The sequence below is a fragment of the Drosophila mojavensis genome, unplaced genomic scaffold (genome assembly GCF_018153725.1).
Source record: "Drosophila mojavensis isolate 15081-1352.22 unplaced genomic scaffold, ASM1815372v1 contig_36, whole genome shotgun sequence".
In the NCBI taxonomy this organism is placed as follows: Eukaryota; Metazoa; Arthropoda; class Insecta; order Diptera; family Drosophilidae; genus Drosophila; species Drosophila mojavensis.
Genome location: NW_025318858.1, coordinates 10,245,001 through 10,270,827, shown reverse-complemented (window position 1 = coordinate 10,270,827; position 25,827 = coordinate 10,245,001). Strand labels below are relative to the sequence as shown.

Below are 25,827 nucleotides of genomic sequence, written 5' to 3'. Positions count from 1 at the left end.
TCAGCTCTGTCAGTTGGCTCATTTGTGGAATTAATTGCGAAATGACGCGTCGTTTGCTGTGCGTATTTCAGTCAATGCGAAATGTAAAATGCGATAAGCAACGTTTGGCATAATTTTTTATGCCGAAACACGTAGTTTTCGTTTTTTTACGGCACATACGGCGATTGGCAGCTCGATTCAATGTGCGCTGTCGATAAGCCCGCTGCCATGTCGCCGCCAGGACGACAACAAGGACGCCGAAGTGGCTCACATTGTAGCGCCACACTTTGTCGACTTTAATCCGCTGCTCACGTAGAGTCTGTCGGCCAGCCGGGCGGGTGAACGAAGTGGATTGAGTGGGTCAGGAAGTGCAGCTCGCTGCGCTGTCTGCAATAAGTGCCAGCTTCCATTCAGTGGACGCGGCACCTGAACATTTTCCATTACGCGCCAGCTTTAATGCAATAATCCTCAACGTCGAACGCACGGACGAGTTGATAACAATTTCAATTTTTATGACAAGTCAACTTGCAACGGAACAAGGCGAAACGAACTCACCTCCACACCGTTTTCTCGCTCTGCGGCCAAGCAATGGGCGCCGCTGCCCGTGGCAGTAATACTGACTGCAACTGCAACGCCGGCAGTCGCAGCAAACATTAACGGAAGGAATAGACGCAGCTCGAATACACTTGCCGTTAAATGAACTTAAAGTGCTATGAGAAGTTTATAATTATATATAATTGACAGTTATCAATGATTTATGTGCCAATGCAGGTTGATAGGTTGATGGGCTGCTAGTTGTCAACTGAAATTGCAGTTATATAATAATAATAAATCGATTGATATTTGTTAAGAAGAAGAGCCGCTTCAATATTATGTTCTATATTATTTCTTCTAGTTTTAATGTGCATATATATATTTTTTTTATATTTTATTGACCTTGTTAAATTGTTAAAACAACAAAAACAAAAACGTTTTGGGATTACTTTAATTACAGGTTAGTCTAATTTGTTGCCTTCTTGCATTGAATTTTTAAAAAATACATTTATATATTTATTTTTTACATTTCAATATTTTTTATATGAATGTTTTTTTTTTTTTTTTTTTTAAATTTATTTGTTTTATTTAAATTAGTTTTAAATGCATTACTTAATTTTTTTTTTTGCATTACAAGTAGTTGAATGAAAATTTTCTTTAATTATTTGAAAAATTTGTTTATTTAATAATTTTATTAATATTATTATTTTTATAATTTTTAGTTTATACAATTTTTTAATATATACATTTTTTTTGTGAAATAAAGTATTCAATAAATATATTGATTTAAATAATATATTGTTGATTTTGCAAGCAGAGCGTGGATAATTAAACGAAAATATTCTTCGAACTGTACTTTATAGAATATAAGAATAGTTTAAGCATGTACACAATATTTGAAACACATTTAGCTAATTTAGCATAATCAATAAAAATTAGCTTACACCAATATATATATATATATTAATAATTTTTATTTATTTTATTTTTTTAATTATTATATTACACATTTTATATCTATTTTTTTTTTTTTGTATTTATAGTTTATTTTTATATTTTAAATATATTTATATATATATATATAATAAATATTTTTTTTTATTTATCATATTTTATATCAAATAAATAAATTAATTTTGTATTTTACATATATTGGCAAATTCTAAATACCAAGATTTAAATAATTTTAAACTTAATTTACTTTTTGTTTTATACTTTGACAAGCTCTCATATGTATTTTCATGCCTTTTGACAACTTGTATGAGAACAGACATCTACCCAGAGTTAGTGTATATTTATGAACAACAAGAACAGCAACAAATAATAACATGACCGATTGCACCATTACCGTTGCCGTTGCCGTTGCCGTTGCCGTTGCCGTTGCCAACACTCGCCTCAACTGCAGGGTTCGTCTGACTGAGCCGTCGCGTTATGATTTATTGGCGTGCAACACGAACTCTCAGTATATGTGTGTGTGTGTGTGTGTGTTTGTCTGCACTCAGCCATTTTTATGTGTGTGCAGCGAATGGTGAGGGAAGTGGCAGAGCAGCAACTGCAGCTGCTGGCATATCATTCGCACGGCTGTCAACAATTTTTGGGCTAGGGCCAGGATTCAATGCATACGAGATTCATTCATGCCATGGTCCTTACGGAGGGGACGCACTTAATTGCTAGAGAATAACCGAATGCAGCTTCTGTAGCTAACATAAATTGGCCAAATGGCTTTTCGGGCATCGTCCCAACGGTGGATCAGACGTGACCTGATGTGAGTTGATTAGCTAGAGTTATGAATTTTTGCATATTTTTTGTTTTCAATTTTTTTTTTGGTGAGCTCTATGTGTAGATACTAGAAAGATTGGATATTAGGGAAAAAAATTGTCATATGATAATTTATGGATTTTAATTGATTATAAATGAAATGATTTCATATGGATTATAAATAAAAAAATTTGTCAATTTTATATACATATGTATATTAAAAACTTTTGTCTGCCCATTTAGATTAAAAAACTTAAATTCAAGACTTAAATTACATATTAGTATTTTATTTAGCTTTTAGCTATTAGTTATTATTTTATATTTTTACATATTTATATTTTACATATATTTTAAAAGTTTTATTGTTTTTAATTCTTTTTTTAGCTTTCCATTTACATTTAAAAAATCATAAATGATAGAGTATTTATTAATTTTGGTATTTTTACCTATGTCGATATGTCAGTTTGCTATAATAATATAAATCTGTATACTATATATATTTTTATTTATTTATATCTAAATTACAAAATGTAGTATATTTGCTTTCTATATTTATTTCTTTATTTAAACCAATAACCAATACCCAATAATAAAATTACCCATACGTCAAGTGGTACACATCTTTTCGAGCTACGTCTAATCCACTCCCCTTAATTCTTGATAATCCCAAGCTTTTTAATATTTTACCATCCTCAAATAAATAAATTACTTGAAAATAATTTTAATTTTAACTTTCTCTTATATATATAACACAAATACATCAAGCATACGCCATGTGGTGCTGGTAAGAAATTCGAAGAATAATTTCTACAAATTATTTGAAGCTCGTCTTTCCTTGAATTTTCCATCGTTGATTTGTAATTTGACTGAGAGTGCTGACCAAGGCAGGTGCTGTTAATTTTAGGCAGCCGTGTCCTCGACACACATTTCATCCGTGATTTCGGGTCGAGAGTCACGAAATCAATTGGCAAAGTGAATAAGCAAAAGTGAGAGCGAACGGAGCCAAAGTAAATTGTTTGGAATTTGCATAAATTATCAGGCTGGCAAATTGGAACCACGGGGCACCAAATGCACCAAATTGAAACAATGAAGCGGCCATTTGTATTGCACTCAAAGGCAAATAGCAAAAAGGATCTGCCATGAGAGGAAGCCCCAAAAGCGAATAGAATGGGGCGGCTTGCCTGTCGGCGTGACGGCGTGCTTCAATAAAATGTCGCCGACTTTGCTTCAATTTGCGGCAATTTTAGAGTCTTCTGCCTTGGCTGACATCCTGACTGCAGTTGCAGCAGCAGCGGCAGCAGCGCCACCATTTTGTATGAAGGACTCTTGCAAATGGCTCGTGAAATCAGGCACAGGCACGCCCACCGTCCAACATGCCGCCCTGCTTGGCGGCATATTGACAAAAAGACCCCAGCGAACGCCCCAAAAATAAAACGAAAAGTCTTTTGCGTTAGGTTTTGCGCTTTATATATTTTCTTTCTTTCTATTTTCTTTGCCAGTTTTATTTATTTTCTTTCCGTTTTCTTTTTTCCTCTCTTTCTGTTTTTTTTTTTGTTGGGCCAGAGTCTGCTCTAAATTGCACTTTATTTGCGGCTTGTTGATTTTATTGCACAACTTTGTTTACAATTCTGCTTAAATTTCATTACACGATCCCAGTGAAACGGACCAAACGAATCGAGCAGCGAGACGGCCAGAGCGAGAGAGAGAGATGGAGACTGGCGCAAGCAAACGGCGAACATTCAAAATGAATGACGAAACCTTGATATGAATTAATATTTGAGCAGTGGCCAAGCCAAATGCCAACTGGACCAGATTTTGAAACATAGAAAGGAGAGACGAAGGGAGAGGGAAAAAGGGGCAGTTATATATAAACATATATATATACATCGATATATATTTAAACACAAAATGGGTCAATTGTGCACGAGCGACAAATCGGGTTAGCTGAATTGTTTTGCCAAAAATTTGAAAGGAAGTAAAAGATTGGAGTAAACCTCTTAGCGGTGCAGATAGTTGGTAATTGAAATGGGGAATTGGAGAGTTTGATGAATAATCAAAAATGAGGAAATTGAAAATATGTATATACCTTTAATATAATTGTGAATAGAGATACTGAAGAATAACAGTGAAGCTGAATAGTTCGTTGTTTTTTTCTACTATTCGATTGTTGATGTCTTTTCTTTTTTCAAGATGGATAAATATTATAACATGCGCATCTCTAAATACTCCTGCTTGAAGCTTTCTAACCGACTGTTGCATCTACACACACTTTGCAGTCGGTTCCCCCTTTTGATGCTCACTCAGATGCTTATCACTTTTTAGGCACTTTTTATAGAGCTTTCGTATAGCACATTATATATGAGCTGTGTAGCCAACTCCCCATTTAGTTCCTCAGCTCATTCCTTTAGTTCACAATTTTCCAAAAGCGGTTTGTATTTTTTTTTTTTATGTTTCTATAAGTTTATGCTTAATTAAAAATGAATCGGATTTTTAGCTGTTGCATTATATAATATTTTATATTTATTTTTTTTAAAGTATTTTAAGTATTAACCAACAGAAAACATTTGTTGAGCTTACAAAGCGGAATGTAGTCATAGCAGCACCACCTGAAAGGCTAAGTTCACTTACTTTTCAGTCCAACTGTGAACTATTAAATCTAAAGGAAATTAAATATTTTATTTATATGCAAATATTAATATAAGCTGGATTTATTATATATTAATCCAGAGTTATTAATTAATTGCTGTCAGGCTCTTCATTGATATATTTTTAAGATAACTTCTGGAAGCTTACTGCAATATATTTTAACTGTACTGAAAATCCAAAAGCGGGAAGTGCTTTATTAGTAAACAAAAAAGATTTTCAATTGTTCATTGTGTCAACACCTTTCCTAATACCTATGCTCTTCAATGCGAAGATATATATAAAATAAATAATATATAAATAAATAATAAAAACATATAAAATAGTTGCATGCTTTTAACAAGCTTTTAGATTCCTTTTGGGCAACTTTTAAGCTGGAGTTAAATCTCTTTGTTTTATATCGTATTGCCCAGTCGCAAGCTGCTTAACTGCTTAATTTCCATTATAGTGTGTATATATACATACATATGTATATATCTAGGTTTATCTGCGCATCTGTATCTGGATCCACCTTGTGCCTGCAACCGTTCATCTGTTATATTATTAACAGTCCCGGCCACGCCTTCAGCTTCGCTTCTCCTCCTTCGCAGTCACCTTGCGTGCATTTTATTTAATTTACTTGGCATTTTGTTTGCTTGCCTGTTTGCTTATTTGTTTTGATTTTTCATGCTTCTCTCTCTGTTTGTTTTCCTTTCCCGTTCCTTCTTCCACGTAATTTATATATATATTTTTTTAATAAGAACGGGGAGTCGGTTAAAGTATTTTTTGTGCCTTTTTTTTTGGTTGGGATACCACAAATTCATTCAGTGCAGTCGACAGTGTTTTTGACCTTTGCCTTGCTGCCTTTGACCGATGGCGTGTTTTCCATATATAACGAGCAAATCACATCGTTATAAAAGCCAAATGCATGCAATTTCTGCGGTACTTGGGAACTGAACAACTTCCCTTCAAAGAAGAAATATACTGACTGGTTGGAAAAATATTGTTATTGGCTATAACAGTATAGCAGTATAATAGTATAACAGTAACAGTAACAGTAACAGTAACAGTCTAACAGTATCACAGTATAACATTATAACAGTATAACAGTATAACAGTACAACAGTATAACAGTATAACAGTATAACAGTGTATAACAATATAACAGAATAATAGCTTAATACTTTCTACAAAAATAAAATTATAATAAGGAATAAAAATACTAATTCCATTTCGTGAATGAGTATTAAAATAGTCTAATATGTTCCATGGCTTTATATATATATACATATATACCTAAAGATACATCCCCTGACTCCATTAAAAGCTGAATGAAGTTATTGACTCATCCCATGTGACCCTATGAACAAGTTCATAAAAATCCAAACACAAATCAGCGCAGAGAATAAAAAACCAGCGCTGCAAACTATGCAATGAAAAAAAGCGCGTACACACACACACGCAAGAGTTGCCAAAATGCGTGCGAGTGCTTGGCAGAGCGTGGCAGAACGGGAGAGAGGGAAGCAGAGTTAGAGAGTGACAGAGCATGACCAAGGACAGCAGCTAGCCAGCCAGGCGGGATAATCAAAAATGTTAATTTAGCAAAAACAAAAGCAGCAGATGAGAAAATTTTGCAAAAAACCGATGCAGAGGCAGGCAGGGTCCGTGCGATGTGAGCTGCGCTGTTTGCCAGGCGCAAATGACCCGCGCCAGCTGCCAGTATCAGCCTTCATTCATGGATACCAACGGCATGCAGCGACAGCAGCGAACCCGAAGCCGAGCCGAGAGCAGAGAGCCGAGGCTAGGCGAGGCGAGTCGAATACGACCAGGCAGCAGCTGGAGCAGCCTCCCATGGCCTTCGGCTCGTTTTTCTCTATATGTGTGTGTGTAAAAAGTTTGAGGAGCACTGGAAGCGCAAACAGGGATAAGCACAATGGAAGTCACAGCAGCTGAGAGACACACAAAACAGAGAGAGAGAGAGAGAGGCGAGCTTTAAGCTGGTGTTAAGAGCGAGTGCAGCGCCTACAAGTGGCCTGTTTAAGAGAGCAGCAATTGCAACAGCCGCAGAAGCTAAAGTTAACAATTCTCTTAAGTTTGCCTGTCGACTTGGAGCTCTTTGTGTGGGCGCCCTGTAGTTTTCCCGTTTGTAAAAGCCATTTTTCATTCATGCGAATTTACTTTAAATTAATTTTTTTGAGAGGTCATAAATCATTTTCGGCTCTGGACCTACACAGCGAGAGCGTGTGCGTGTGAGCTTATATGCGTATGTGTGGAGGAGAGAAAGAGAGATAGAAAGTGTGTATGCGTGTTTGTGTGTGTGCATGAGCTCTTGTGCATGAATGAACGTGCGTGAAATTTGAAATAATTTGAATTAGTTGCGTTTGCATTGAAGGATTTGGGTCAAGTGAGCAAAAAGCAAAGAGTAACTGTTCGAATATTTTAACTGACACCGCTATGGCAACATTTTGGTAGCTAAATTTTTAATTTGACAGACTATTAATTAATAATTGCGCGGTAGAGCTTAGAAGAATATTTTAAATTAAAGAGAATAAAGAGAAAAATTATGTTAAAATAAATTAATATAAATAAGTTATATAATAAATTATATATCTGTTTTATTTATTATTTTTTTATTATTTATTTACTTTTGCCACAAAATAGGCTTTCATTTATAAATAAAATTGTTTTTATAAAGAAAGTAAAGTTCAACTGTTATCTCTTATCTGATTATCTCTAATTTCATCATCTTTTTAGCTTTGACAAAAATATGAATAAAGATTAGACAATTAACAAATTTACTAATTCATTTTGCAACTCAGAAAAAGTTAGCACAGTCCTCAAAATGTTAATTTTAAAATCCAATTAGACTCAACATCCAACTCATTCAATTGAGTGAGCCGCCAAGCAAAGCTTCCAGCATTCACACCCTGTATATGCACGCACAGTCACAAATACGCACACACATTCCGCTGCGTAGCTACCTCAAGCAAAGCTCAATGGTGCTGCTGCTGTTGCTGCTACTGCTACCGTTCTCTCTTAGATGCTCAGCTTCCCGCACATTCGTTCTTGAGGTTGCTGCCTAAGATAACATGCGACGTAGTTAACGAGTAACATTAAGATGATGCGTTCTCTTTACAGAGTCGCTCTTCCAGGCTGACGCTCGCGCTGGCTGGCTTCCAGGCACGAGCATCACGATGTGTCGGGACGCGCGAGTTCCAGTCACGTTTTTAGCATCCCCATGCTGTTTGGGGGCATCCAATCCGTCTGCTGCAAGAGATGTGCCTTCGTGTGCGAGCGAGCTTAACGAAGTACTCCGATTCGCCTGCTGCTGCTGCTGCAGTGTTCACTTCCAGCGTCGCCTGGCTGGCAATTGCTGGCTGGCAGCGTATTCAGTTGGTGTTCCGGTTTCGGGTTGTGCTGTTAGTTGCCTTTTCCCTGCACAGCCAAAGCAGCAGAGCCAAGCGAAGTCGCGTCGCGGTCGTGCCTGTGTCTGCGTTTTTGTGACTGTGACTTTGCGTGCGTGTGTGTGCTTGCTTATTTGTATGTGTGTGTGCGTGTGTGTGTGTCAGTTTTGTTGTCTGTCGTCGCTTAACACTGCGCGCGCGATTTGTCAGTGTATGTGTGCGAGCGTGCGTATGTGTGTGTGTGAGTGAGTCTGTGTGCGTGTGCGTGTGCTCGTGATAGCTCGAAACAGTGTGACCATACATCTTTATATGTATATAATTATATATATACATACACTAATACATAAGCACACGCGTACATGGCAACATTTAAGCGCCCAGCAGGATGCTCGAGCAGCAACAGCAGCTAAAAAAAAAAAATATAATAATAATATTGAATTAAAATACATTCTGCACTACTAACAGGTAAATCGGGCCACTAGTCAGTTATAGAATTTATTTGGAATACATATATGTATATTTATATATTTATGTATATGTATATGTGTGCGTGCGTATGCGTGTGCGTGGAATTGAACATTTTTGCCTTGCGCTTTCCAACAGGAGGAAATTGATATTCTTATTTCTTGTGCTTTTTTTTTGCAAAAAAAAAAAAAAAAAAAAAAAAGTAAGAAACAGCAAAAAATAACGACACGAGGCTCGCTCTCTGCATTGTGTGCGTGCGTGTGCGTGTATTTGTGAAAATTCTACCATCATCATCATCATCATCATCATCATCATCGAGGCGGGCAACATTGTTGTACACACATTTCTTCTTCTTAAACACCAGCCATCTCGTGCTCCAGCCCCAGTTGCCTCTTCCTGCCCAGCTCTATCTCATCATCTATGTATTTTATTTACTGGTTGCTTTGGCCCCAGTTCATCTGCTGCCGCTTCTTCTTCAGCATTTTTATTGCTGCGGAAAAACGAAATGCGAAAAACGAATTGCAAATGGCAGGCAAATTTCTAATTGACCATCAAATAAATGTTTCAAATTGCAGCAGCCAAAATACAAAAAAAAAAAAATGTGGAAAAAGAAGAAATCGTATCTTTCAGATACATGTCAAGTGGAAGGCTAACTGTGTGGGTAGCCTTTCCTCTCTCACAGTCTCAGTATTGTTTTCTGTATGTGTGTGTGTATAACAGGTGCCAAACATATATATATATATATATATATGTATATACATATTGAATTGGCAACCTTTTATGCCCACAATGTGCTTTTCCCTCTACTTGCACATTTTTTTGGGAGGGGAAAAGTGGCCATAAAATAAAATCATAAGAAATTGTTTCTGACATTGTCAACAAGTGAACAACTTGCTTATATTGCTTATGGATAGTGTGAATATATGATAGGATAGTGCAAGTCGTCAATTGACAGCCTTACAGCTAAATAAATTGGAATTCTCTGACAGCATAAACATATGCTGAGATCTTAACTGGGTGAAGAACGTTCGAGTAAAGTCGGATTTCAAATAGAAATATTTGAATGAAACGTTGATAGGATTCTATCACAGTTCAAAATTGATATATTGAAAATATTGATGGGAAATATTGATAGGGTAATATTGATAGGGCTAAAAATTGTGTTATTATTTTTAGGCATTCTTACCAAATAATTATAAAAATTTTAATTTTTAGATATTTTACAAAATCTTTCTAAATTCTAGAAAGATCAAATATATATATCTGAAATATATGAACAACATTTTCTTCCTCGTCTAATAAATATCTAATATATTACTATTTCTATTCCAGTCTTCAAAATAACTGCAAACAATGGATGTCAGAACTAATTAGACAACAAAATTTCAATAAAATTATATAAAAAAATAAAAAATAAATTGAAATAAAATACTCTTTTAATATACTAAGCAATATTTTAATGATTGAGTGAGGGGCACAGAAAAAAATAAAAATAAATATATATACCAAAAATTTTATGTGTTTGTGCAAGAAAATTTCAAGAGAAAAGTGTGTGAAAAATAAAAATAAATAAACTAACACAAAACTCAAACTCTTAATGAAGCAATTAAAAAAAGTCTTAATAACTCAACAAATTTATAGGCAAAAATAAAATTGAAAACGAATTGAAAGCACAAACTTAAACATGTTGAAAGCAACAAAAAGAAAATGAAAATTTTGAAATATATTGTAAGTATTGAAAGAAAGCTGCAAAAGAAATATATACATTACCATATACATATACAAGAAGGTACCAGAAAATACAAGAGGCAGATGAGGACGATGGCCACTTTTTCGCTGAATGGTTTTTAATATTAATTGTAATAACCAAAATCAATTTGAATACAAATTTTCTATTATATAGAAAAGTAATACAATTATATATAGATATATAAAAATTATAATAAACTTAAACAAACGCGAATCTCAAGCAAAAAACTCAATAAGCAACTGAAACACGCACAAGATTGGACGGGAACGTTTTTATATATATGGTATATACATATATTGGTATATTTATGTGTATATATGTATATATATCCATAAAATTGCCGACAGTTTGACATATTGAAATTAGTTTATATGACAAACAATATCCAATACAAACTTATTCATAATTCAAATATATAAAATAATACAAAAAAAAAAAAAAAAAAGAAAATTAAAGTTCAGCAAGTTTTCAATCATTGACATTCGTGACGTAACATATGCATATTCGATAATCGCAACTAACTAAAAATAATTCAAAAATTTATAATAATAATAGCTATAATAATCGCAATTGAACAATTAAAATTACAATTAAAACTCATTAACTCACCCATGAATACATCAATATTAATGTTCATCATAATTACATCTAATTAAAGATATATGATACGATTATATGTATATGACACTGCGCAAAATTTGATAAAATATTTAATATAATAATAATAATTATATAAACAAACAACAAATGGAATATTTATAGTATTCAGCTAGTTCAACTAAATCTTTATAACATATACACGACAACAACCAACTAATTGGAAAGCGACAACTTTTGACTTAATTAATACGGAAAGTTAAGGTGAGTTGAATTGAACTATTTCATTTATGCAGATTTAAGAGATGGATATTTCTGAACAATATATTGCGAAAAAGCATCGCGTTTCATTTATCGTTTATCGATTAATTTTTAAGGCGTCGATTGAGGATTTTAGGGAATATTATATATTAAGGAATATGTATAAAAACAATTTATTTTTAAAGTCCAAATATCATAACGTAAAAAAAATAATTTTGTGCCCTTTCATTCAAGCAGAAAATAAATAAATAAAATTAAAAACGAAAGAAAAGTAAATTTAAAAAAAATTATTACATTTAAAAAGATAAAAAATATACATGCAATATATTAAAAAAAAAAACACATTAAAATTATAAATAAAAATTCATAAGGCATTAAAAAACTTTAAACAATTTTTAAAATAAAAAGAAGATTTATATAATAATAAAAGAAGACAATATCCTTCATTCATTCATAAGTTCAAATAAATATACAAAATACTTAAAAAGGGCATTCCATTAGCTCAGAATTTTGTTTGAACTTATGTTTTGTGTTTATTAAAACAATGTTTCACATATTTTTAATATTCTCTTTTTTATTTTCTATACTTTACAAAATTATATATTTTGTGTATATTTATATTCATTGTCTGCAAATTAAAAAAAAATTAAATTTCGGTATGATTTCGTTCGCATTTTGTTTTCATAAGCAACTTAGTGTTGGTACACAAGATCGTAACTACAGGCACATATAATAATATAATTTTCCCAAATGTACCAGACTTCTGCCGTGTCCTCGCTGCCCCTTGCCCCGTGTACCACAATATCTTGCCCCCAGGTGCAACGTGTCCCCAAGTAGCCGCAGCTCGACTTTGGTGTTTGGTTTTTTTCGGTTGTACGCAGCATTTGAAAATTGTTCCATTGACCTTTGACGACCACGCAGTGGTGAAACATACACACACACACACACACACACACAAACACACACACACACAAACACACATACGTATAGCTGGCATGTGGATGACTGTGGTTTCGGTGGGGCAATGCCCATAAGCAAACAGCGCAGCCACCGCAACTCTGACGACAATAAAAAGCAGCAGAACAATTGCCAAATAAATAACTTGACGCTCGCTCAGCGCGTTTATTTGCTTTTGTGCCGTAGCCTGGGCTTGATTTTCATTTTCATTTTCATTTCGCAAAGCACATACAGAGACATACAGACACACACTCACACACATGCACACACAGCTCCAGACTGTTGCATATTAAAAGTGCCTCAGCTTCCTGTTTTTCTATTTTTTTCTTCTTTTTTTTGTTTCTCGTTTTTGTTTTTGCAGCCGCTGCTCATTTGCCTCTGTCTAAAAATCTGAATCTGAATCTACATTCCCTTTCCCTCTCTCCCTGTCTCTCGGTTTCTCTCTCTCTCTCTCTCAGTGTGTTTGGCATTTTTTTCTTGGTTTTTCATTAATAATATGACACAATTCCTTCAGCATTGTCCTGGCCAGCTGCGCCTGAGAGCACTTTTGGCTTTGACGCCTTCTTATGCTCATTATGCCCATTTGAGGCTTTGTCTTCTAGAGCCTGTCCGCTTGCTCCCTCGCTCGTGCTCACGCCTACTACTCTCATTTGCCAGCCAACGTCTTTTTGCTTGGTCTTTCATCATTCATTCATGCAGCACACACAGCCACATACACATACCGTCGCATACAAGCACACACACACACACGCATTGAGTTACATCTGCAAAGTCCAAATGCAAACACAGCGCCAGCAGCATGCTGCTGCGAAGGAAACCCACAAAACAAAAGTGCAATATTCACGCGTGTGTAAATGTATGTGTGCGTGTGTGTGTGTGTATGTGTCTATGTGTGTGCATTGCATTACACTTTATGATATAAGGTTGAATTGACCCTTAGGAATATTTTATTGAATTTAAAATTTTTTAAATTATATATAATATAAAAATAGTTCAATAACGCAAATATAAACAAATATTTTAATTATACAACAAATTTTTACATTGATTTTTATTTATTTATATTTTTAAAATAAATAAAAAGGCAAATACAAATATATAAAACAAAAAATAATAATAATAATAAATATGTATCATAATAAAAATAAAACAAAACATGATGAGAATTTTAAAATTAAATAATACTCATAAAAATATAAAAAAAATCTAAAAAAAAAAATTAAGACTAAAAATTAAAAAATAAGAAAGCAAATCTAGTTTAGTCTAGAAAAAAAAATTTTTTTTTAAATTAATGAAATATGTAAATTTAGTTTAGTCTAAAGCTATGATACATATTTAAATGAAGTTATAATTGATTGATTACAGCTATTGTAAAAAGTTTCTAGACTCTGGACATAGGCCTAGAATTTTTATTTTTTTTATAGACATCATATTATATTGATCTATGATATCTGGTATGTCAATCAATATAATTTAATATGTATACCAATATATTCTAATATACATATACATATATATATATTCTATATTTTTCAAAAATTATGGTATTATTGTATTTAGCGATCGTTGTTAAAGCCCCACTAGTAATCGGAGTTCTTTTAATACTATTTAATTAATTGTGTAGATGAATAACAAAGTCAACATCATTTCAACTGACAAGACATTCCATAACAGAAACTAAGCCCATTAAATACCCTTTATATTAAATTTCTATTATTTCGCACACTTATGCTAAACGGTTAGGGTATTTATATGTGCGACATTTGCATACATATTTCCATTTTTTTCGGTTAACTTTCATTTGTTGACTGCTCTTGTTGTTGTTGCTGTTGGGCGACGTCCTTAATTATGTGCCAGAGCCCATGACTGACTGCCACAGTGGCACACTGGCAAAAAGGACACACACGCAGGCGAACGCGAATAGGCGCGACTTGTGCTCGTCGTCCTTCGTCCTAGCTGTTGTCCTGATGTGTCATGTTGGCCAAGTGCGACAGAGCGAGACAGTGTATGTGAAGCTAAGAGTGAGAGCGAGCGCGAGAGAGGGAGGGAGGGAGAGAGAGTGAGAGTCAGAGAACAGAACTCGAGACTCAAGTCCTTGTTGCGCTTGTTTTTATCGCTCGTGTTTGGCCGTTCTTGATGAGTGTTGTCGCCTCGTCGTTCTTGTTGCTGTTGTTGTTGCTGTTGTTGGTCGCTTTTGAAGAGCGCCGTTGTAGTGGGTGTCATGTCCGTTTAGCTGTTGTTGTTGTTGTTGTTGTTGTTGTTGTTGTTGTTGTTGCTGCTGCTGCTGCTGTTTGCCTCGCACTTTGAGGCGACGCCGCCTGCTTAGTGCTTATTTATGTATGAAGGACCTTAAACTTTAGCAGCAAATGAAAATGGCTGCGCGTAACACAGACACACGCCAACACACACACACGCACACATACATACTGGGTAAATCAGTTGATGAAAGCTAGTTAAAAAATTTAGAAAGCACAGTTAGTTGAACAATCAGACAGAGATTAAATACTCTTATTAAAAAGGAATGAAGGATGGAGAAAGGAGTTAGATAGTTCATATATAATAATAATCGATGTATGCAATATTTTTATATGATAAATATTTAATATTATTAATATTTTATATTGTTATTATTACATTATTAATAATAATTTATGATGGCTATATGTTGAAGATTACAAATTTGATATACTTTTAAAATATAAATTAATTTATTTGTTATATATGTAGTTTCTAATATATAATTATAATATATATAAAGTAAAAGAAAAAATGAAGAATATATCATATCATAAAATAGTTTGCATAATAAATAAAATCGTGTTTGAAAAGAAAAGGAAATTTCTTAGTAATAGAAAAAATGGGGTAGGCATTTCCCAACTTTGATGAATATAGTTCTAAATATAGTTTTATATAACAGGTATGTTGATTTACTGTCCATCTTCTTCTCCAGCATGCTGTCTCTTTCACTTTAAGCATTCATAGAGTATCTAAAACAAGTGCTTCAAATCAAATGTTGTAGCTGCCTTTTAATCACAGACGGCGACACAAGTTTTCCTGCCTGGCTGCCTGACTGCCATTTATGCAGTTTCTCACGTGTGCCAGCATCCTTATTGTCCTTGTTGTTGCTGCCGTTGAAACAATGCGCACATTTTTCTAGCTTGGCTGCGTTTTCATAACCTTCGCTAACACGCAAATAAATGTGGGCGGGAATGAGGCAAATAAAAAAAAAAAGGTTAAAAAATTTGGTTTTATTATTGTTTGTGCCACTTAATTTGAAACTAGGCCAACGCAAAGGTTGTGCCCCCAGCAACTAAAATAAAAACGAAAAGGTCACAGTTTGGCTCGTATCTCAAAGCGTTCGTTGCACATTTTTCAGAAGGCTTTTTATCTATCGAGCAAAAAGGGGTTAAGAAATTATGTGTGTATTATGGCCTAGCTTATGAGCAGCTGGCCGGGAAATGCCTGTAAACAGTCAGAATCGAGATCAGAGCTGCGTTTAATTAAATCTTTTTAGAGCTATAATTTTTAATGAGAAATTTTGATTTGTCTTTAAACAAAAATGTTACACAAATTTTAACAAATTAATCGTAAGGTTTAATTGAAAGAGAATAAACAAGGCAATAATGAGCCATTACTCACTATAGTTTCTTTTTTATTTTTTAATTAAATTTAAATTTAATGAATGATTATTTGTTTGTAATTTGTTGTGTGATTTTTATGTTGTTTTTTACATGTATTTTAAACAATATTTAAGGGACTGAAATAATATATTTTTTAAACAAATATATATGTATTTATTTTGTATTTCTTACTTAGTCACTCAAAAAAGTCGCTTCATATATATTTTTTCTCAATAACATTTTTATTATAGCATACTTTTGCGCTGATATTTTAATGGAAAGTATTTCTTTTACAGTATTTTTGTTCCATTCAATTTTTAGGCATGTTGTGGTACAAGTTAATCACGCAATGATATTATTTATTAATAACATATACTTATCTTTGACTTTTTACTACTCAAGCGAGAATTGAGCGCAAATTCATAATTAAAACGATTGCCCAATCATTTGGGACACAATGCCACCCTCTCACTCTCTCCCTATCTCTCCGGCTCTGTCTCTGTCACTCTGTAGCAAGTTGGCGAAGACCGTGAGATGGCTCAACACCTTGCTAGTTAAACTGTCTGTTCACATACAGAGCCCACCCTCGCCTCCTATGTATGCTCGTTGCCCAGGCCCAGGCGCTATCCCTATCGCTAGAACATTACGTGTCTGTGCATTGAGCAGCAGATGTCACATGGGGTTGCTAAAAGTTTTCGCCGTTCGCAACTTGGATAATTTAACAGTTAAGCAGCGGCACAAGCATTCCGTGTTAGTGTATCTGTGTGTGTTTGCTTGTGCGTGTGCGTAAAGGATGTACCTTTCGTTCTACGTGAGATAATGCAAATTTATGGCTGGCAATTAGCGGGTCGTGAATCGCAACCAAAGCCAAGGCAATAACTCAAGCGCACCAACTTCGACTAGGCCCAAAGTTTTTACCCGAATTGCAGTTGGCGAAATCTCGTCCTGGCCCAGTGGGCGGGCTGTATGCTTTGTCAGTGGCTAAACCCAAATTCAGTTAGCGACTGCGCTGAACATTAATTAACACGGCGCGCATATGTGTGCATAGACGAGCAAAATGAAGTTACAGCTACAGCAACAGTTATACCTCCAAATGCAAAGCTGTGGCATCAAAGCAAAACAAAGCCAAGCAAAGCTTGCGCCTGAACACGTATCTAACGTGTACAGGTTTTTTTTACGCGCACTCAACATGTGTAGCTACAGTTGTAACTGTGACTGCGAATGTCTCTGTATCTGTATCTGTTACTGAAAATGTATCTCTAGCTAAATAATCAGCGAAAAGATTTGGCATATCAAATGAACGTGTTAATATTATTAACATTTATTGACTATAAATATATGAAATATAGAAAATACAGTAAAAGTTTATTTATAATTAAAAAAAAAAAAAAGAAATTAAAATCAGCGGGAAAAGAAATTAGACTTTTTAATTATCTCATATAGGCTTTCTCTGAGTGCCACTTAGAAAGTCATATTCATAGTTAAAAGCAATTTTCTAGATTGAATGAATTCTTAAAAAAAAAAAAATGTTTTATTGTGACATAGAGTTATTTATTTATCTTATGCTAGTATTTTTTTCTATGTGAATATATGAATATATATAAAAGCAATTTTTGGTCAATTATCTAATATATAAAGATTATATATACAATTTTATATATATTCATTTATATATAGTGTATATAAATACACTAAAAAATATTGAAAAACCTAGCTGGAAAAAGTTGGAGAAATATTTATATATATTTATTTTATTTATATATATTTATATTAAAAAAAACAAGATTGATTTTGTAATTACGCTAGATATTGATTTTGTTTGTCTCTTTTGAAAATACATATTTTTCCACTATGCATTTCTCTCAGTGTACATACACATATCTGAGTCTCTTTCTGCTTGCTACAGCAGCGCAAGGCATCAGTTGCAATCTGACTTCAATTCAATTATTTTAGATTAGAATGTGACTGTGTCACAAGCACACACAACAGACACACACATTCACGCACACACATACACACCCATGCACGCACACACACACTCACACTTTTGTTTCTCTATGTCAACTGTCATTCAAGCGTTCATATGTTCATTTTGTTTGGCTCGCCGGAGCGACATGCTGGATTGGAAGACAGAAAGCAGGATACGTGCCCCGTGACGCCAGCTTTTGCATTGACAGTTATGCTGCTGTTGTTGTTGCTCTGCTCTGTGTATATGTAGCTCAGTATGTGGGCTGCAAAGAAAAGAAACCCTAAGGCTAAAAAAAAAAGCCCACACACAGAAAATCTGACATATGTGACGTCAAAACTATTGTATTTTTGGCTTGACCGCAACTAACTGTCAAGCTAAATATATAAAAGTTCACTTAAGCTAGAGCATTTCGTTATGTAAAATGTTATTTTCTTGAAATTCCACCCCAAAATAAGATTGCTGGTAAATCATATTTTTAATTCCAGCAAATTAATGTTATTATTAACATTTATCTCATGATTTTCTCACATTATTGAACAACAGATTCCAAGGTAACTACCTGCTTTGGCTGTTTTGACCTGTTTATAGAGTATACTTATTTGCTGTAGCAGGTAGCCAAACCGTATGACTAAAGTGCATTTTTATGTAAGAGTTCGAGGTGAAACCAGTTTCTAATGACTAAAAAAATCCTTCGAAATCTATGAGTCAAGTCACATTATTTTATTTCCTTTCGATAAGAGTAGGAAAAATCATATCATAACCGAAAACCTTCTATATATGCATATAAGTCTATGCAATGGCAAATCTGCAAGGCGACTCATTTAGTTCCGCTCGGACGCCTCATTGTGATTCATAAACAAATATATCTGTGATATGTACCAAGTGGCAATTGCAGCTATTTTCCAGCTTATCGGCATCTTTTTATGCGGGCGACTTAAGCGAGTCATTAAGCGGGTATTATGATAGAGTCAGACTCATCGAATCAACTGACAATGGCCACCAGCATTTCACTGTCTGCTGCGGCGCAGCAACAGAAGCAGCAACAGCTGAGTGCACTTTGCCAGCATCCAAAATTACACTAGACAGCAGGGTTTACAAAACTCTACATGTGTGTAGGTTATAATTTATAATAAATTTAGTGATATTCAGAAAATAATAATTGAAAAAGTATGAGTTTCAATTCAGGCTATAAATGAAAAAAAAAAAAAAAAAATTATAAAAAAGGAAAATAAATAAAAAAAAAAAAAAAATAATAATAATAACAAAGTATTAATATAACAAAATAAATGTTTAAAAAAATTTTTAATAATAATTTAATAATTTAATACATATATGATACAGGAGATTTTATAAAGTCGGTCCTAAGCGTCCATCTCATTATTTGGACTCAAAAAGACATGAGAAATGCCCTGAATATTGTTGTCTAGTGTAATTTACGATATGCATTCTTCATCTGCCTGCTCTGTCCTGACTTGACTTGTCGCTCTATCGATGCATTGCAACCCTCCGCTCTGACTTATCAGAGGACGCCGCGACCGCTATAAGAGAGAGACAGAGATATATATATATATATAGAGAGAGAGAGAGGGAGTGCATGATAGTATGTAAGTGTGTGATAAACAGAGACAGGAATAGAGCAAGGGTCGAAAGTTATCTAGCGACGGATGTGTTTGTTATTATTATACTGGATTTTCGGATTCTCGAGCTCTCCAGCTAAGCATCGCTCGGCCCCGTGTAAGCCAGTGCTGAATTGAGACTCGACACGATCAGTTGATAGAATGAAAAACATTTGTGCTGTTCTCTGCCTGTGGCTGTGCATGCTAGGCACCAGCCTGGCCGCAAGGGAAAACTATTGTGAACGGAATGTGACAACGAGGACTTTGGTGCCTGTAACGAAGCAACGGACCGTGATCAAGCAGCCTTCCAAGTGGAAGTTGTGGAAGAAGGCGGAGAAGATTACCGAATTTTACAATACGCACGAGGAGCAGATTAGCTACAAAGTCATTTCCGAATGCTGCCCGGGCTATTCGCAAGTGGGCGAGTCGGGACTCTGTGAGCCAGTGTGTGAGCGTGGCTGTCCGGCTCATGCTAGCTGTGTGGCTCCACAGCGCTGTCAATGCACCACCGGCTATATATCGGCCGTTGCACATCGTGACGGTAGCCACTATTGTGAACCCATCTGCGAGCGGAGCTGTCCAGCGGGCACACATTGTGTGGCGCCCAATACATGCGAGTGTAAGCCGGGCCATCAGCCTCTGCCGCCCACCGGAGATGGAGTCAGTGCGCCCTGTGCACCGGTCTGCCAGGTAGGCGACGGCTGTGCCAATGGCCAGTGCGTCGATGTGGAAGTCTGTGCGTGTAATCGTGGCTATTTCTGGAATGCCGAGAGCAACAGCTGCCAGCTGCGCAACGACGACACGATGATGAAGTTGACCAGCGATGATGTCACCGAACCGGAGGAGTACCTAAGCAAATCATCGTCCACCCCAACGGCATTCACAGCCGCCGACTGCGAAGTGGGCTTCATACTCTATGCGGGCGAGTGTCGGGCCGAGTTCTTTGAGAGCAGCGATGGCCGAGCGAAGGAGCAGCATTGTGCTCAAACGGGCTGTGGTCCGCATCAGAGCTGCGACGCTCTGGGCAAGTGTAGCTGCAATGCGGGCTATGTGGAGGAGGAGAGCGAGGATGCGAATGCTAAGCTCTCGTGTCGTCGTGGCCTGCTGGAGCAACTGTTGAGCATCGATCAGGCAGCCGATGATGAGAATGAATTGAATACTCTGACAATACCCATTGTGGGCGTGGCATCGGGCGCATTGTTGGTAATTGTGATTGTGGGACTGGTGACCGGAATGCGTCGCCGACGCAAGCAAGAGCCAAACGATTCGCTGCCCAAGGAGCCAGTGCTGCAGTGTGAATATACACAGAAGTCATACGATGTGGATGAGTGGGTGCCATAGAGGCAGGAAGCGGAGCTGGAGGAGCGGAAAACAAAACAGATGCAGCAGCTGAAATGTATTGGCTGTGCTTATTGAACTTTTAAATAGTTAGCAAATAAGTTTATGTCGTAAATAAATGTTTTAGATTGTTTTTAAGGCAAATTTGTATTTCGGATTTATTCAAGTTTTTTCTTTTTTATATATTATATGAAATCGTTACATTTGTAGATTTCTAATAGGAAATAAATTAATATATATTCTTCGAATTAAGGTAACAATTACAGAATTTAAGGCTAAAGAGAGGAAAGGAGATATAGGAAATTTTTACCAGGTCAGGTAGGCCCTGAGGGCGTAGGTAGAGTGATGAATTTTATATGATTTCTTAGCCAATTCGCTTGCATTTACTGCTTAACATTGGTTTGACTTTTCTTTTAAGAAAAAGATTAGCAGCAATTATGATAAATGTGAAGGGAGACAAGAGACAAGAAAAAGAAAGAAAAACAATGAATGAAAAGATCAGAGTCAATATGATGCTGATTGCCTCGACGCTCACAGAGGAAAAGACACTCGTTAGGGCATAGAGGGATGCAGATAGGGAATGGAAAGGCAGGCAATGAAATTGAGGGTCAAAGCAAGCGCACGACTGAGCGTGGGACTGAGAGCCCGAGAGAGACCATATGTAAACAAACTCTGCCTACGTTGGTCTCATACACAATTCCTCCCTGCGGTGTTCTCTACTCAACTAGGGATCGTTCTTATGCTCAGCAGGTAGTTTTATGATCCATATTTAGCTATTTTTAACCATTTTATAGCTGAAAGCATACTGCATTGGTCGAATTGTCAGCTAGTTTCGATTTAACTTCACTGACTCCAATCTTTAGTCATTCAAATAAAAAATTCTTAGCACTATGTATAAACAAATTTAACCAAAATAGATCCTATAGAATATCATTCGATTTATATATTATTATTATTTTTTTTGAAAATATTTTTTCTTTGTATTATTTTTAAATCAAATTATTACAGAAATATAATTGACTGTATTTTTAATTGATTGAGATTTAAAATTTGTATTTAACATATTAATTTTATGAATGCAAAATTAGTTGAAATATATACGGAAACTTCGATTGATAGTATCATCATCACAGGTTTACTTTCATTATTACCATAATTTTTTAAGTCATAAAAGCTATTCCATTTCAAGTGACAATTAAAACTATAATGGAAATAAATTAATATTTATAATTTATATTTAATAAATCTCACATTTCCCGAAAAATACAATTGAATACCTGCTTATCATAACATAAAACTAATTCATGATTTTCCTGAACTTTGACTGTTGTTCTTTGACTTTTTTTCATTCACTCACTCTCTCTCTTTATCTCTTCCATCCCACTGTCTATCTGCTTGAGTTTCACTCTGTTTACCCAAGGACAAGTTGATAAGCGACATAAATTCAAGAGATTTATCAGCGGACATATAAAGACAATAACAATTATTTTCTTTCTTCTTTTTTTTTTTTTTTTACCAAGAGTAATTAAAATAAAATAAGAGTTTTATCAGCAGCTCAACCAGCTGACAGCGGGAAATAAATTGTCATATATAGCCAAAGATAAATGTTGTGCTAGCTGGGCGCTAGATGAAGGCTTTGTTCTAAAAGGATATTCCGCGGGGTTGTGCAATATGTTGATAGGTATTTAGAAATCAAAAGAATGCTATCGAGAATGTTATAAATTATATAATTTATAGTATTATAATGCATATGGAATTATTGAAATGAATTCAGAAACATCCGCTTATGTATATTTCGATAAAACAGAAATCTTTATCAGTGTTTTGATGAATAAGTAAATGTTTTAATAAGCTTAAACAAATATTTAAAAGAAAAACCTAAAATATTAAAAATTTTATATTAATTATTACAAGTAAAAAATCTAAATATAAATAAAATATGAAATTAAAATAGAATAAAATATTAAAATATGGCTACTTAGAATTCTACAACTATATGAAATAATATTTATTATAATATACATATAAAATATGTTATCAATATATAATAATTAAATTATCAAAAAAAAAAAAAAAAAAAAAAATTATAAATAAAATAAACAAAGAAATTATATATTTAAAATAATAATTTTATTTGCTAACTAATTCTTAAATGTTGCTATACAATATTTCTACAGAATCAAGAATTTTTGGCGAATTTTAAATTGGATTTTCTTCTTTAGTCTATTCGCAGCTAATTTTAAACATTACCCAAGTATTTTATTTTTTTTACTTTCAATATTTAAATTGCGAAATTTGTCAACCTTTAAGGAAGACATATATGTAATAATATGCTACATCATATCAAATGAACAAATATAACCGCAAACAGTGTGCATTTATCGCCCGAAACGGGCCGAGCGAATTGGTTCCCTGAGCAGTCATATATGCACTCATCTGTCGATTACGCGTATGTATATAAATAAAAAATTCATAAAAAGGAAAAGAACAAAATTTTAAAATGGCTAAAAATACGCACACAGACACACACACACACACACACACTACAGAGGCCTGCTGTCACTCTCGCTAATGTAGCCGAGGGTTTTTTTTGCTTTTGTAGCCATCGCTTTAATATCCATAGCAATTTTTTATCAGCTTCGGTTATACATACATGCATGCCATATGCATTAACATATATATGTATGTATGTGTGCGTGTGTATCTGAATCTGCAGTTGTAGCCGTATCTGTAGCCTGTGTATCTGTAGCTGTGACAGCAGCACAAAGATCTTTTAGCCATAATCGCTGCACATTTATATATTTTTAGGACTAACCCACACACACAGATACGCTTACGCACACACACACACACACACAGTTGCTGAAGCTTTAAGTTGCGCACTAGACAGTGAGTGCGGCGAGAGCACAGTGCGTGAGATGAGAGAGAATGCGTGAGAGTGCGTGAGAGCGCGTAAACCTTGGCAGGCAAAATCTTGAGCAAAAAAAAAAAAAAAAAAAAACGGAACTGAAAACACACAAAAAGACAACCAACAAGCAATTTCTGACAGAAGCAGCAGCCAGTTGGGCAGCTACCCTAACCTAACCGTTGCCCCCCTTGGATCTCATCACCCGCCAGCCCCTGTTTCCTTTGGCGTTGGCGTTGGTCCTTGCAGCAGCAACAAGGATACTTAAAGCTTCTTTAATTTTTATGTTGTTTTTTTTCTCTTCTTTTTGTCGGCGCACATTGAGTGCGTCTGTGCCCCACTGTGCGAGCGGGCGTATGTGTGTGTGTATGTGCCTCAACCATTCTCTTTGATTGCTTTTGTGCGTGTGTATTTATATTGGTAACCTTTGCTGGCTGTGCCAACATTTTTGCGTGGGACGTTGCCCAAGGACATGGACTCGTTTGCCTCGTTTGCCATTTGCTTTACTATTCCTGCTGCTGTTGCTGCTGCTGCTGCTTCTACTTATTTTAACTGTTCTCTTCTTATATGTATATATACATATTTCTCTCTTTTTTTATTTTTTTTATTTTTGTTGCATACCTACTTTCTTATTTATTTATTATTTGCTGTTTGCAACATTTATTTTTGGCCAAAGCACTAAAAACGTGGCAGCTACTGCATTTTAATTGAATCGAGACTTGAGAAAAGGCTAAAGGTTGGCACGTTTTACATTTAAATATGGAATTTCCTCTGAAAATAGAATAATAAGCTTATTGGCAGCCGATTAATATTATGCATACTCTCAAGTTATATTTAATCGATAATATTTTTTATTGGCATTTTTTAGTTGGTATATAATTTGACCTACATTTAATTTAGACATAACACAAAAAAAAAAAAAAAAAAAAAAAAAAAAACCATATATTTGCTATATAATAATAAATAAAAGCGTATATAATAAATAATAAAAGCCAAATTAAATATTATTATAAAATTTTATTAAATAAATCACAAACAAATTATATTAAATTAAATTGTGAATAAAGATATTCAATATATAAACAAAAAAAATTAGTCACTACAAAAAGTTAAGTTAAGTATAAATTTATTTATGTTTTAATCTCTTGAATTGTTTTATGTATAATTATGTATAATTATAATCTAGTTCAAATAAATAAAAAGTTTAATGCCAAAAACTTTTAGCCATATTCATACATTTATCATTCGTATCTATCTAGATGCATTTTTGTTGCCTCTGCACTTTTTGCACTTGAGCAGCTCTCAGAGTATTCCGTAGCTTATTGGTATTTTATGACGTTCAAATTGATTTGTTAAGCGCAACAAGCAGCATAAAAGCAACGAAGGCAGAGAAACTTTTGAGCACAGCAATCCCCTAAAGTTGCAGCTTAGCTGTTGCTTCTCACTTTTCATTTTTTTCTGGTTATTTATTCATATCATTGCTTATTTCTTTTTTGACAGCGCCTTGTATATGCAGATGCAGCTGCAGCTGATAAAGCTGAAGAATAATGGGACGTGCTGCTGCGTATTTTGCTATATACTTGTTGATGCCACAAGCGCGCACACACACACACACACACATATATATGTGTATGTATAGAGGCAGAGTCTGTTGCAGCTGCAAAAATGCATTGTCAGAAACTAGGTCGCTGCTATTGCAGCTGCCTTTCTCTCTCTCACCCGCTCGTCCTATCTCTCTCTCTCTCTCTCTCTCTCTCTGTATGTGTATATGCAAAGCAGCTATCAAATATTAACCACTAGTTGCGCCCTGGTATGCAGCTGCCTGTTTGACTGACTGTTAGCCTGCCACGCCCACCAGCGCCCAATTAACTAGTGACTTTTCGGCTAGCTACTTTATGGCCAGAAGTTCAGCGTTTTTTAAAATTTATTTTACCGCGTTTCTATTTTGCTTGAGCTGGAACTTTAGCTTTTGCCACTTTTGCTGTCACGCCCAGTTTAACAGCAGCAGCAGCAGCAGCAACATACAGCTGACCTATTTTCGCCAGTCACACA

General features: G+C 34.9%; 2 protein-coding genes across 5 annotated transcripts in view; both read left to right on the top strand.

The window, feature by feature from the left end:
* The window catches only part of LOC6576449 (neuronal acetylcholine receptor subunit alpha-7), a 119,683-nt gene that overhangs the window by 26,026 nt on the left and 67,830 nt on the right, over nt 1-25,827 (top strand). For 3 of the 4 annotated variants that reach the window (XM_044008597.1, XM_044008594.1, XM_044008595.1), the window contains one exon: nt 10,095-11,373. The gene's annotated coding sequence lies outside the window, so the exon portion shown is untranslated. Of the gene's footprint in view, nt 1-8,271; nt 8,763-10,094; nt 11,374-25,827 lie in introns of those variants that run through there. The other variant, XM_032728504.2, reaches the window with a different exon arrangement.
* On the top strand, nt 19,554-21,741 carry LOC6576450 (multiple epidermal growth factor-like domains protein 11). Its single transcript, XM_002002404.4, has one exon. It carries the CDS (start codon nt 19,695-19,697, stop codon nt 20,871-20,873), a length of 1,179 nt encoding a protein of 392 aa, XP_002002440.1. The 5' UTR covers nt 19,554-19,694; the 3' UTR covers nt 20,874-21,741.